We start from the raw sequence: 14,786 nt of genomic DNA on the forward strand, positions 1-14,786 counted from the left end.
GGCGTGGCCATTGGCTGAGAGGCAGAGGCGTGTCTGGTGGGCACGGCCAGCTACTCACCTTCTTGAAGAGGCGTCCAGAGTCCTCGCTGACCTGTGCAAAGCGTGGGATGATGTTATTGAGGTAGAGGTCGCTGAGTGTAGCGTGGTCTCGGCTCTCCCTTTTCACCTGGCTCAGCAGCAGGTTCCAGCAGCTCACTGGTGACAGGACGTTCTGCTCTTTCCTGTGGGGGGGGGGGGGGGGGTGGGCAAACACGCAGGGATCAGCGGCGCTGGCACACATACAGCCATCTGACATGGTGGGGACCTCACACATTGACTGCTACTTTGAGGCCTGATTTCTAAACTCACCCCAGGGAAATTAAATTAGACTGGCGACAAAAACAAAACGGTTCAGGACGGCCATACAAAGTCCGTGCTGGTTACTGTGTCAAGCGGCCTGGGAGTCCCACGGGCGTGGGGGGGGGGGGGTGCAGGGGTTCCGGGAGCGAGGGCTTATAGTGTCATGGTTCTAGATGGGTCTCACTGGCTGGGCTCCTGACGCTTTAGGGTATGGATGTAGATAAACCAGCCCGATGTGCTGGACATCCATACCGCTCTTTCAGCCATCCAGAGACGCAAACTACACACCACACCCATGGCGAGAAATGCGAATATGACCATGCCCATCACCAACAAGCACTGTCATAATTATTTTAATTAATTAGTTCAGTGTGTTTACTTGTACTATGTAATTGCTATGAACGCATCACTGAACACATCCTGTTTCAGTTGAGTCCACCGTCTGTTTCGCTGCTTCTAAATACACATTTTACCCTTCGATAAATCAAGCACAGGACACATCCGGAGTATTAAAGCTAAGGTCCTCCTCCTAGCCGATGTGAAACTGCGTGAACCGTAATCCATCATGCTCTTGATACGCCCCCTAGAGGTGATGCTCATTTTATAGATTGATTGCTCACATTAGACATTCTGAAGACAGCGGCCCAAACAGCTGTATGCGAGCGGACGGCAAAAACAGAGGAACGCAACGCTTGGGAAAAACAGAGCAGCTCGTCCCAGTGCTATACTGGGAATAGGCCAGGCCTCCTAGACCTGGAACGAGACTATCAGGGACACTAAAGGACCCTGTGCTGTTGTCTGGGTTGGGGGGGTCCAGCTCCCTGCCGAGGACTGGGTTGAGAGACACTGTTCTATGTGTTTTTTTTTTCTTTTAAATAAAAATTAAAAAAAAAGTTTGCTGGAAGATTCCCACACCATATACTGTCCAATGGGCAACTAGATATTAAGACATCAATATTCAGAATGGCTGTGTTCGCGATGCCAATCAAAATATATTTCCTCTCCATTTCCAGCACCTCATCAATAATCTTAATATAAATATTTTTTCAATGTCTCATTTTTAAATCTAAAGGTCTTAAATCTGGTCTGCAGTTGAGGGGAAATTAATATGCTGGAGTTCGTTTTTACTGCTGTATTGCATGATGTAACCCGATGTTTATACAGCAAGGCTACTATACTACAAGTAAAGGGTCAACACGAGTATTTGTACGCTTTAAACTGCACAAAGGATGCATGCATTGGAACCTTCTGCTTGCCTGTACAGATCGAATGTAAATAAATGCAACACCCTATGGCAGAAACCATTTCATTTCAAAGCTTGCTTCAACGGATGAAGTACAGCGCGGAACGAGATTTGTAACTTTACACCGCTCTCACTCTGGAAATCCAAAGTAAGTAGCTTTGGTCTGGGCATGCAAACGCTCAGGTGGAAGTATTGCACAATTGAGTTTGAAGAACGACTCCAGCATACATTGTGTCTCTGATGAGTGCTCAGTGTGGTAAAACACTGAGGACCGATCCTGTCCAGCCCAAAGCCCCAGAACTACGAGCAGATGGGTCAGGATGTCACGAGGCCCCAATGGGAATCCGATAGTGACTCAGATTCAGATTAGCTCTCGGCTGCTCAGTCAATATAAAGCTCTAGTTATGCAATCTATCGAGAGAGTGCTGCAGAGTCACTACTTCCAGGACAAAGGCATGGTCACATGTTCATAAAATGGACCAATGAACAATGAGTTTGTTGGCAGTCGCATGCTCGTCCCTGTTCGTCACAAAGGTAGGAGAATGGAGAAGTACAATGGAGATCCCAGCATTTCATGCCTCTCATAGTGCAGAGAAAAGCCGTTTCAGGATGTTGTTCTCTCATGGGCATGCCAGAAGCTCGTTCAGCAATGCGGGAACCATGACACGTGCTCTCAGAGTTTCACACTTATGAAAACAGCATTCCAAGAATGATGGGGAAAACGATGGAAATGCCTTTCATGCCAAGGTGGCATTCCGATGAGGGAGGCGAACAAGAGGAAAAACACAAAACCCTCCTTTCTCAGGACACGTGAGCTGAGCCCTGCAGGTACGGTGTGCTTGGAGAAAGTAAAACCGAGAGACCCTGCTTTGATCAGGCAGGTGCAGCAGCGCTATACAGTAACGACACTGCTCCCAGAAACTGCAAGTGAACGTGAGAGGAGATTTGAACACAAGGTTCCTTTGCAACCCATAGCAGCCTGCCGAGTGTGGACAGATGTACCAACTGTGACATTAGAAGACAAGTCCAACATGGAAGGAGGATGTTGGGTCCAAGGGCATCACTGCAGCAAAAAGCACCTCACTCTGGGAACTAAACAGTCTGGGTCAAGAAGTAAGAATAAAGTAGAGTCCTTGGAATCTGGAACCTTGGAATAAGCATCCTGGGAGGGCAGAAGACTGAATCGTTTGATCTGCTATGGACAGCTCAGTTGGTAAGAGATCACTGTTCAGGACATGGGTTCAAGCCTTTGTGAATTCTGCCATTTTTGGGGTTACGGTGCTGTGCCTGTGATCAGAAGGCCGCTGGTTCAAATCCCAGAGTCGGCAGAGTGATGTGACCGTTAGGCCCGTGAGCAAGACCCTAAACCCCCCAATAGCTCCAAGGCATTGTCTAACTCTGCTTTCTCAAAAACGTGTGTCATTTTGGTTATTTTCTAAATAAATAAAACAAGCTTCCTCTAACTCTCCGACCTAAACAAAGGACTGATCCGAGTGTCACTTCTGCTCAGCTGCCGATCGGGGTGCGACTACCTTTCCAAGGCGTTTTACTCAGTTATTCATGGTGCCCTCTGGCAGGGTTTTCCTGGAGTTCAAAACAGATACCGTGAGACAGGGGTCAAATTTCATGGCTGGTTCGTCTGCCAGGGACTGTATCGCTCTACAAAGCTTTTACATGCCATGCAGCACCTCCGACAACTGGCTTTATCTCTGCGTGTGTCATCTGTCCCTCGAAGCACAAAGACCAACAGAACTGCCTTTATGCAAGTGGGCTGTCCAGCTTTGTTATTGTCCTTGTGAAACCGATTTCATTTGACAAATTCCAGTAGAATGAAACCAGGGTGAAAGCGAGGGGTGGGGGGGACAAGGATAATTCTGGGGAGGGGGCTTCAGCAGACCCCATTCAGTGCTGGCCTGCCTTTAGCATGGATTCTCAGGAGGCCCCTCTGACCAGGAGGATCAAAGGAAGGCTGGACTTCACCGTGCTGCTTAATAGGAGTTAAGGCCTGGTTGCCCCCAGCCGCTGAAGGCCATTGTGGCCACGTCAGTAACCAATAAAGAGCAAAAACCCCGAGCCCACCCCCCCCCCGCTCTCCGCTACTAAATACTTGACAAGGGGGTGGGGCAAACTGAAGGCCCGCAGAAAGAACGCAATCCCTAAATTCTTAGCATTGTGTGTGCTGCACATGCGGCATCCGGGGAACACGCAGGCCCCCTGGGGGGCAGATGCCCAGGGGCAGGAGGCTGGGGTTGTAGAATATTCAGAGGACCCGGCTTTGCCCCACCGCAAATTCCCAAACTGCCAATGCGGTTCAACCATCGGAGCTTGTGTATGTTAATAAACCCATAGAAAGAGAATCAAGACCTGTAGACCATCCTAAAACAACCAGAGGGTAAGAGAAACAATGGACTCATGGTGGGGGGGGGGGGGGGAGGGGGTGGAGGAAAATTCCATAAAGCGCGCAGGGGGGCACACTTCACCATTTCTCTGAAATACCCCTCCTGTCAAACGTAGAGGGGATAGGGAACCGAGGCCTGAATGGATCCTTTCAGAGCCGCAGGCCTGCATTCTGTCTGCTGGAGCCATGTTCTCCCAGCGGGGGGTGGGGGGTTGGGGGGGGGGGTGTCGGGGTAGCCTGGAGGCTGCAAGCCCTCCCTACGAACCCCCATGTGTTCCTACTTTCAGTATCAGAGTTATGGCTGAGTGAGGGAGACAGAGCTGGACAGGAGCGAAAGAGGAGGAGCAATGTGTGGAAAAGAAGATGGAAATACAATAAAGTTTGGATCAAATCAGACGGGACGGTCCCCCCCCTACCAACACACTTATCAACGTGATGTCCAAGGTCACAGTTACTTTTTCCAGTAATAAAATAGAAGCAGTTCAGTCAAACTATAGCCGTGGTGGGTAGTAAGTGTTTGCAGAAAGAGAGGCAGCTTATCTTACTGCCTAAGATCTGTGTCTCACAAAGGAAACAGATGCAACTTTGCTAAGTCCTGGACCACCTCCTGCTGGCTCCGTATCTGCGAGGATTTTAGACACGCTTGCAGACTCAAACCAACTGTACGGATGAGCCTGGGGCCAAAAATAATAACTCTTAGCAGCTAGATGTGTGTTTTTAGATCGCGTTTAAAAAAAAAAAAAAAAACGCCAAACTGAACACATTATTCCTGGCGTCGTAACCTTGACTTTGCTTCCCACAGCAACCGGGGCCTCCACTGAAACAGCCAGACTGGACAACAAAACTCAGGACAAAAGTAAAACACAGAAAAGTGGATTGTGGATTTAAGCGGGGTAAAGACCTTAGCGCCGTGTTAAGCTGGCTCCTTTGATGGGCCTCTGACATCACAACACAGAGCCAGTCTCGTTACATTAGAATACGCTCCAGCATCATATGGACATAGAAATCACGTGTGTGTGTATGTGTGTATATTATATATATATATGTGGATAAAAGTTAGATAAACACCCCAGGCCAGATCTGTTCACACCATAGCCTTCTGGGTGTCCGGGCTTAAGGGCGTTTGGTGAGGATTACCGCCCGGCACAGGTGGGGGAGCCGAGTATGTGATGCGGGGAGTTTCAGCCTATAGGAGAGCAGCTCAGAGCCCTCGGGGACAGAGCGAGGAACCTCCCCTCAGCACACAGAAAGAACGCGCCCAGCGGACACCACAGGTCGTAAAGATGACGCAGAGTGACAGTCATCCTAAGTAAGACAAGGGCCTGGCTAGTGGAATTAACTATAATTACATGATACAATTCCCCTTGTGTTTTTGGAGGGAATATCACGCAGCCAGCCGAAGTACAGCCTTCAGCCAGAGACGGAGACACCTGGCCGTGTTTGGGGACAGCAGAGACTCAAAAGATGGGGGGAAGAATGAAAAGCAAAAGGTGTGTGGAGAGGACAGGCCCCAAAAGCATGTTTATTACACAGGGATACACACAACCTCACACACAAACACAGACGGCATCCTGCTGATCGGGCAAAAGAGCCACTCATAACACAGACTTATAAAACAGCAAACAAAGGCAAACCTGTTTGCTTTCTGTTCCAGACATTTCTTATTATCTGTTCATCATTAGAAGCATTTTGTCCGAGACCAAGACGCTTATTTGACGATCCATCGACGGGTAACAAAAAAAAAAAAGGAATAATTAGGTAGGTCTGTACATATGGACTGAATAATCTTCCAGAGACTTTACCTACTTCAAAGCCTCCAGCCTAATTAATATCCATGTATGAGAAATAAAGGGTATCAATCCCAGTAAACAGGAAGTTCTTCCATTCAGGATAAGGTTCTCTGTAGCATATACAGATTGTTAAAGCTCTGCTTTGGTGACTTACAAATCAAAACATATGGTGTTCAGTCAGCCATATTCTGCGGCACATTGCAGCAAGCTGACGCACTTCATAAAAAAATAAAACGTAACAGGCAAGCAAGCGTGACACTGCTTATAACAAACAGAGTGCAGCGCCGTGGAGCTTGCATGCTCTCCTTGTGTTTCTATATTTCTTGATGGGACTGGCATCCCATCCAGGGTGTCCCCAACCTTGTGGCTGCCCAGGGTAGGCTCCTGGCCCTCCACGACCCAGACCAGAATAAGCTGGTAGAAGATGAATTAATTATAACTTAAAAGGTCTGCCGTATTTGGTTTCTATCATTTATGAAGGGTCGTTTTTACAAGCAGACACCAAAGTTGTGAGTGGGTGCAGCTTATCCGGCGCGTGGCCGCGTCTGAATGGGCCCTCCTTACTTGAACTGGTGGTCCTTGGTGCTGCGCGTCTTGGCCATGAAGCGCTCGGCCAGCTTCTCCAGGTTGCGCGAGTACTCCACCTCGATCTCGGCCTTCTTGCGGAAGAAGTCCTGCAGATCCTGGAGGAGCTGCACCCGCAGCTCGCACTGCTGGTCCAGGCACTTCAGCTGCTCCACCAGCTGGGCACGGATCTCTGCCAGAAACGGGGGGTGGGGTGGGAGATTACAAGGTCAGATAAAGGTCACGGGGGGCCCCATGGCACAGAGAAGCCCACAGGCTTCCCTAATCCCTGAACTGAGATGCCTACTGCTTCACTTTAGACAGTGCAGATCCCAGAAGCAGACCCCATATCTCCATCATGTCTGCATGACATTACAAGTCACCTCAAGTCAATTCAAGTGGGCTTTGTTGTCACCCCATCCATATACAGGTATAAAGTCGCATGAAATAATGTTCCCCCAGGACCACAGCGATGAGTGGGAGGGGTTCACAGTACTTAACGCGCAAAACACAGATTGGGGCAAATAAATCAAAGTAGAAGGATCTTTACTTCCTTTGACTGGATTTAACTTTCAAATTAAAACGACGAGATCCTTCCTATCTACGTTCGATATGAAATTCCATCGGTGCACCATTACAGCTGGGCATTACGAGATCTTAGGAGATCATGAAGGAATCTGGAGCCAGGATTCCGGTGGCGTCTCCTCTCATCTGCATTCAATGCACCAGTGCAAAGCTGAACCTCAACCTAGTTTATGGGGAAAACGAGATGGTGACGCAAGAAAAGCCTCAAAAGGGGGGGATGAGCGTAGCCTGAACTCTCGATGACAGATACACCGGTTATCAGGTGACGGAATTAAAGAAGAGACACTTACAGTCACGTCCCAGCCTGCGAACGCAGCGCGATTTTACAGAGATTGCTCTGAGCGCCGTCCAATACCCGCTCAACCAAGACCGACCGCACGCTTTCATGCTTTTACGCAAGATGGATTTAAGTTAACTCGGCTCAAGGGTGCCATAGCGGGGCTCCTCTGGGACGTGAGCTTACAATCCATTTGACTGGTCTCATGTTGTCTTGCGGCCAGATTTGACTGCGCTGCACATAGAAACACTTAACTATGCATGCTGTACAGCATGAGGCCTGGCGTGTACGCCACAACACCATCTACCCAACTGAGACCAAGGGCTGGTACGCCGGTGATGACCAATCACAGCAGCTTGCAGTTACACCAATGGCGGCTCTGGAGAGATTCCCATGGAGCCAGGGCAGTTTTGGTGAAGCACTTCAATTTCAATTTGCTCTTTGCAATACAGATAGTCAGCTGAAACAGAGTTATGACATTCAAGTAACCTCAGAAGGCTTCAGCTACGGATCACATTATTTCAACCTCACATCCCATGGGTGGAAGTAGATATGATTTCAAGGCAAATTAGGGTACACCTACCATTTCTAAACACAAAATACTCTTCTGCAGAATGATTGATGTGGTGACGTACTACACTGGTCATATCACCAGTGGATTTGATTATAGTGTGGCAACATCACAGGAGTTCAAGTAAACAGCATTAATAGTAATGTGATGCCTGCAATCTGCATTTCCTCTTGGCCCTTTGACTGCGCTGTTGAATTTTCATGCGTCTCATGCTAAATTTCTTTTTACCACCCAGGAAGACAGTTTTTCCCTTTGATGTTTTTCATCAGTAAAGCCTGCTGCACCACCAGCGATTCGGCGACAGCTGCTGTCTAAACTCCTCTCTGCCGCAGATCATCCGAGTGACAGTAATGCTGACGAATCAGCCGCCTCGCTTCCAGCGCTCCTAGCAACCAGCCTCGCGTGAAGTTCACACAGCGGGTAGCAGCGGCAGCCTGTCGCACAGCAGCCGATTAGCTAGAAAATTCGGCGATAAGACAGAAACTGATTAAGTATGGAGACGGCGTTGGGGGGGGGGGGGGGATGGTGCCGCCTGAGCTTTTCACAGAACTTGCTGTCGGAGCTGACAGGAAGCAATACTGCTGGGGAGGTCGTCTCAAACGCTACATTCCCCGGAAAAGCTGAAGCTGGGATTTTTTTTTACCTGACAACTTTGAAGGAAACAGGTTTCCACCTCATTGCTCTTGCAAAAACCAGGTAAATCTTTCAAGCAACAAGTAGCCGAGATGTAGCATTCACGTTACGCACAGTCACTCATGTGACCCAACCCTTTACGGCCAATTTTTTTGACTCTTCTCTGAAAACTTAACAGTGGTGGTGGAGGGCAACACCGGCTGCAACCAGGGCTAAAAAAAAATAAAAAAATCGATATGCAGCACAGTCCTACAGCACATTCATGAACTGGTTCTCCCATACCAACATGTTTTCTGAAGACACGGAAATATGACATAATTCATATGCATTTTTCTGCAAGGATGTCATTGTTTTATACATAAACCGTGTTAGATGACAAGACAATGGATGGCATTCCTCAGATGACAAAGCGACCACCTCGAGGGTCTTCAAGTAGCATCTGCTTTGTTTTCATCGAGAATGAGCCTGATCCTCCTGAAAATGACCATCCTCCACTCTGACAAAACCCCTCTCGGCTACAGCTTGTCAACACAAATTGGCCGCCCTGCCATTTTTCTCTCTTTCTCTTTTTTCCTTTTGGTCGGCCCAGAACATAATATTAGTCAGTAGGAAATGAGTCAACATCGGATGTCCATTTAAACAGAAAACCAAGCATCTGCTTGGGGTCTAGACATTACAACTATAATAGCTGAAGCAGGATAAAGACACCTTTCCTACAGCCAAGACAGATCTGATCACATTCTCAATCATCCACATGTCACAAGTGACAACCACCAGCCCTAAAATTAGCAAATTGGCCCGGTAAGAACAGCGCGTACTCTAAAGAGCCAGATGCGGACCAGCAAAACCACATTGCTATCAGATTATAGTCTCGATCCGCTCAGGTTAGTCGGAATGACGCAAGCGGGCTCTGCAGGAAATGCTGTGAAGTGGTCTCAAAAGGAAGAGGACCTTTTAACAACGGGGGTGTGCCACCATCCCACTAACAACCAAGTAACAGATGTCCGTGTCCAAACCTGTGTTGGGTAATCCCGAATCATGCAAGTGTAGGGAATGCAATGCAAATTTACAATCCAGAGAAGCAAGGGCAGTGAGTCAAGTGTACCAATCACTGCAGTTCCAGCCTTCACATATTAACGACTGATGCAGTCTTGCAGCAGGGTTAACTTCTCCTTTTCAGAAAAAATTCCAAGACCTTGAAACTTCCAGTGTCATAAATGAAAGCAATGTGATTGGCTAAAATTGCAACACTTCTTCTTTCTGTGTAAAATATCACCCAATAAAAAATAAAAAAAAATCCCATGTTGTTTCTTTAATAGCATTCTGTGAAACCATTCCAAGTTTCTGGGAAATTAAATAGAGTGAAAGTGAAACTGGACTAAAGGCGTGGGCAGGAGAAAAGCCCCCACAAACCACTGCTAATATACGTGGGACTAGGCCTGCCGAATGTGCAATGTTAATATCGACACTGGATGTTAAGCACATGCGATTGTCACATTGCAAGCACCGTGACAGTCAGATGGGTTCAGATTAAGCTTAAGCAGCATCTTATTTTTCATACCATTATACTGTTGGAATATTTTACCACGGAAAATACAGTATTTTCAAAAGCATCACTATTCCAGTACTTTGAAATTGCGCCGATGAAATTTGCTGAGTGGTGATGAATAGGTGTCACTAAAACATTTTCACTCTGTCATAGGAAACAAAACTTAGCAAGCTTTGCAATTATTTCATTTCAAGATTATATATTATACAGTAAAAAAAAAAAACAAAAAAAACAAAATCAGGTTAAGATTTAATGCCACAGCTTTTGCAGGAGCTCTGCCTGTGCTCTCCGAGACCATCATCATCAGCCCTTGCTTTTGGACTTGGAAGGATTTCACAAAATGGGTGAGGAGAAGAAAAGTGAACAAGAATTGGTCACAAAGACAAAGAGACGATGTGGAAAATTCAGAAAAAGGAAGTGATTTGTCGGCTGAAACACCATCAACTTATCAGACAGACTCTACAGTGGATAAATTCTATTTGGCTATAGGTTATTTTGGGTATTTTCAACTCCTTTTTTTGTTTTATATATTATTGCAAAAAAGTCACATGTGATTTGAAATATTTACAATAGTGTGCAGACCGACTTATAATTTAATTAAGCACGACCTTCATCAGTCGCTCATTAGGTCTTTAAGTCCGTCTCAGAAGCAACCCGTGGAAGCTGGGATTTCCTCCAGCACCAGAGACTCATGAATTATTGAGGATCTGGACAGACGGCCGAAAGCCACGTGGGGGGGCCGCCAAGCTTCAGACCAGGCTGCTCGGGGGGCGGCTGCACAGAGGTCCTCCACTTTGATGCTTTATTTAGTCTGCTCTATAATAGCCACACTGCTGAAGAGTAGCTGGTTTCTCGGTTTACAGGCAGCGGAAGCACGATGCAGAACTGCAACCTGGGACATCCGCAGAGTTTAAGAGGACAGGGGGACAAGGCTGGGGGACAATCCTGTTTGACAGGATTCTGTCTGCAAGGCACTATTTGGTGTTTCAGGTTAAAAACCAGACAGGAACCTGCAGCTCTCCAGCACGCAAGGAGCAGGGACTGGTAGCTCCTGCCCAGAAAGCCACATTGGGCTCCTGCGAGGACATTGTTATGAGAGGTGTGTGATGCTTCTGGCACCTGAGCCTGATTTCTGTGGCCGACACAGAGAGAGCAACGAGTCCATCTCACGCTCAAACTATGCACCTCTATTTACTCTTGTGAAGACCCTGGGCTACAAATACTGTACTGGCACCATTTTACATCATAACATGATTCAAAGTTCTTCGGTTCTTCTTTAAGGGGATAACTACCAGCATTGGCACTGTGATATGACATTCTTCAAATAATGAGTACAATTAAATGAGCCCCACCACCACCCCCCCCCCCCATCCTTGAGCATGCACTTGCCAAACGAGTTCACAAGTTAAGCGCATATGGAGTTCCTGCAGACAGACCTCCACCCAGATGTTCTCTCACACATCTGGTCAACATAGGGAGACGGCGAGAGCCGCCTCTTCCCTGGTAAACCAGAGCCGGAAAACTTGTTACAAGAAAAGATTAAAAATAACTGGTGGCCCACTTTTCCCGCCCAGCCATCTCTTCTGACATTTTGTTTGCGTGTACATTGTCCTCTGAACACATTATCGATTGGACTTCTGTTAGGACAAACATAAAACATGCCAAGTCAAGAACAGATAAAGAACACTTGTACTGTCAACAATGTTCTGGCTGCTCCGACAGTTAAGTTCACATTGGAACATGTCAACAATCTCCAGCACCGAATACTGACATCAAGGTCGGTCCCCTGGGTCCCGTCTCCCCTGGTGAATTTCACCCGGCTGCCAATCGGTGCATTTTACGCCTATTGCTCACCCCAGATCTGTCACATCCCATTACTGGGCCACAGTTGGAAGGGTAGAGGTGGCTGGAACAGCCACCATGGCTACTGCACCGCAGATGAAGGGGAACTGGCTGACCTCTGACCCCAATGCCGCAAATCAGCATGACTGTGGCAAGGCTTTGCTTCTGGTAAGAGGTCGTGGTGGAGGGGGAGAGCCATTGAGAATTCCCACCACAACCCCATCACCCTCAAGGAGGACTACAGTGTTCCATAGATGTAAACACTTATTGCATCGTCAACACTCCACGCAGACAAACATCACTACCCAGTAATTTTCATATGAGTCATCTCACAGGGGTTGGCAGCAGACACTTGACAACAGACCATGACGTGGAGAAGCGTAAACGGACGTGGAGGACTTTGAAACACCATGTCTGCATGCATCCCGCTTTGTGGTATTCTGCCTCCATGCTCACCATCTTTTCATGTGATGAGACATTTAACCATAAAGAGAGAAAAAAATCCTACAACACGCCATGAAATTTACCAAGAGTGTTTTAGGAGACAGAGGTCATAAACGTCTCAACGAAATTCCTAATGATGACAATTTCCTGAGCTACAGAGAATAACCCCGCACAATATGGGCAGATCGTAAGATCCATTGAATCCTTTACAAACCCTCCCGAAATGGATGAACTTGGCCGAATGGAAAATATTGTAAGCAATACCGGTCACAGTGCCTGGAAAATCCCTAGTTAATGACTACCACGTGACAACGAGTCATTCGGAAGGGCTGGTATAGTGATGTTGCTATATGTTAGGTCACCCACCGAACACTGAAGGAGGCTTCGGGCCCCGGGGGGACGCCTCACCCCAATGGCCAGTGCGACTTTGCAATTAATTCTCGCACAGGTCTGTCTTTTTGTCTGTAGGGGTGCAAATCCCAACTTCACCCCATGTCAACAAGAGCCATTTTTTAATGTTCCATGGAAGCTACAATAATAGACTTGTTAGGATTTTGCTATACTTATTATTAAATCAAAGAACATTTGTTAAGTCCAGTAACACTTAAGTCATCCCAGTACACAGTGAAACATTCCTCTTGGACCCACTGTGCGATCTACATACATAGCTTCATCCGTTCGAGAACGTAACCGAATGACGACCGTACAACCACGCGACCAACCCCCAGCCTCAGAGAGAAGGGGCAGGATATGCAGGCATTCTTCAGCCGAGAACCAGTTGTTATTCTTTATTATGAAGCCTTTCCTTTGTCTAGTGACCAGGGTGTGTGTTAGTGCAGAGGAAAGAGAGCGGAGGGGAGGGACTCAAACACCATTGTGCAGCTCTGAGTCTTACTATTGTCCTGCAAACGTATAAAACTCGGAGGGAAAAAAAGAGGAGGGGAAAAAAAACAACAAAATTCCAAAAATAAAAGAGAGGAAGACAATGGGCTCACGCTTTTTCCAGAGGATTGTGGGACTGCGACTCCCGGAGAGAGACTGTGTCACTGCGCCAGCTCTGAAGAATATCGTTATTCATCTCCAAAAACAGGATGCCGTGCCCCTCCCCACCCTACAGGCACCCCGACTTTATGAGGCTGACGGGGAGAGAGTCACAGGAAACCGGCAGGATCGGCCTCCAAGCTGGAGCATGAAATGGGGGGGGGGGGGGGGGGGGGGGCGCAGAGCTGGGTGGACAGATACTTCCCCAGAAGGCAGGAGGCCCTGCTTCCTAAGTCCATCTGACCCATGAGGGGGTAGGATCCGGGCAGGGGGCAGGCGAACAGCAGCCGACACTCGGTATCCGTGACCCATGACCTGCCCAGGCTCTGATTGGATGCGAGAGCACATGGTGGGAAGGCAGATCCTGTGACACTTTCCCGTGGCCTTGGGCTGCCGGCCTGGTGTGTTTCTCTAATAAGATTCCTCAACAGGGTGGAATCTATTAGTTCCAGACATGCCAGACTTAATCCTGCAATGAGAGACGCATTCTTTGGGAAGGGGGAGGAGGAGGAGCAGGGGGAAGGGGAGGTGCAGATACAGTTTCAGCGAGCAGCGGTGCACAACTATGGATGGAATGAAGAAACTCCATTTTGAATTTAGGTTTCTCTCGGTGGGTTTTTGCTCACGGTGCCGGCTCAGTTTTGTATGAGGAAGCAGAGATCACACCATCCGAAAGTGCGGGAGTGTGTACGAGGAAGTCACGGGAGTGAGATCACCCTCGAGCACTCCAAAAAAATAATAATAAAATCAGGGTTCAGCAGCTGGGCAACTGCCAAAATTCTTCAGATGAAATCAATTACAGGCATAAACAAGCGGCATCACTCACTCTGCTGACAGAACTGAAGGGGAATAATGGCATTTAGCGAAAAAAAAAAAGACAATAAAATAATAAGGGACCGGCTTTCTGACACTGCTAAATCAAGCTCTGCAAAGGTGAAACAAAGAAGGATACGCTTAACGTGCCAAAATAAATGAAAGCAGACAGGAAATTATCAGAGCTTTTCCCTCACAATTACCATAATCAGGAGCATTGCCATGGAAACGCTCATCTTCTCCAAAACTGGGGGGGAGGAAGGAAGGAAACAAGAAGAACGGGAGCACAGAGATTCCTCCGTTTCACTACGAATGTCCATCTCTTGGCTGACAGGACAGGACAAGCTCGAGGCTTCAGGATCACACACTGCTACGTTCCTGTATCACGCTGGGGGTGGAGCGGAAGGTGGAGGAGGCATCCGAGCGGGATAGCTACTGCACCACCCCGTTCCTGACGAGCCCTTTACCGCACCTTCCCAGCAGGCACCCTGATTCCTATCACACGCTGCTTCACACCGAGCCATCAATCCAACGAGGGGTTTCTCTCACTACAAGCCCAGATCCCATACTAGTATGACACATGCTGCCAATTGATGTTCCCAGGATGACGTTTTGGTACAGGGGGGGGGGGGGGGGGGGGGGCACAGCCAAGGGACTGGACAGGTGACCCGATGGGCTGCTGTTCAATGTGCGCCAC

General features: G+C 47.9%; 1 protein-coding gene across 3 annotated transcripts in view; it reads right to left on the reverse strand.

Annotated features, from left to right (window-relative positions):
- Positions 1-14,786, reverse strand: part of srgap2 (SLIT-ROBO Rho GTPase activating protein 2) — a 77,288-nt gene that overhangs the window by 33,170 nt on the left and 29,332 nt on the right. For all 3 annotated transcript variants that reach the window (XM_049004271.1, XM_049004270.1, XM_049004272.1), the window contains exons 3-4: positions 6,335-6,527; positions 59-221 (exon numbers count right to left, since the gene is read on the reverse strand). In XM_049004271.1, coding sequence (XP_048860228.1) covers positions 59-221; positions 6,335-6,527 — 356 coding nt within the window. The remainder of the gene's footprint in view (positions 1-58; positions 222-6,334; positions 6,528-14,786) is intronic.

Source organism: Brienomyrus brachyistius, unplaced genomic scaffold (assembly GCF_023856365.1).
Source record: "Brienomyrus brachyistius isolate T26 unplaced genomic scaffold, BBRACH_0.4 scaffold100, whole genome shotgun sequence".
NCBI lineage: Eukaryota > Metazoa > Chordata > Actinopteri > Osteoglossiformes > Mormyridae > Brienomyrus > Brienomyrus brachyistius.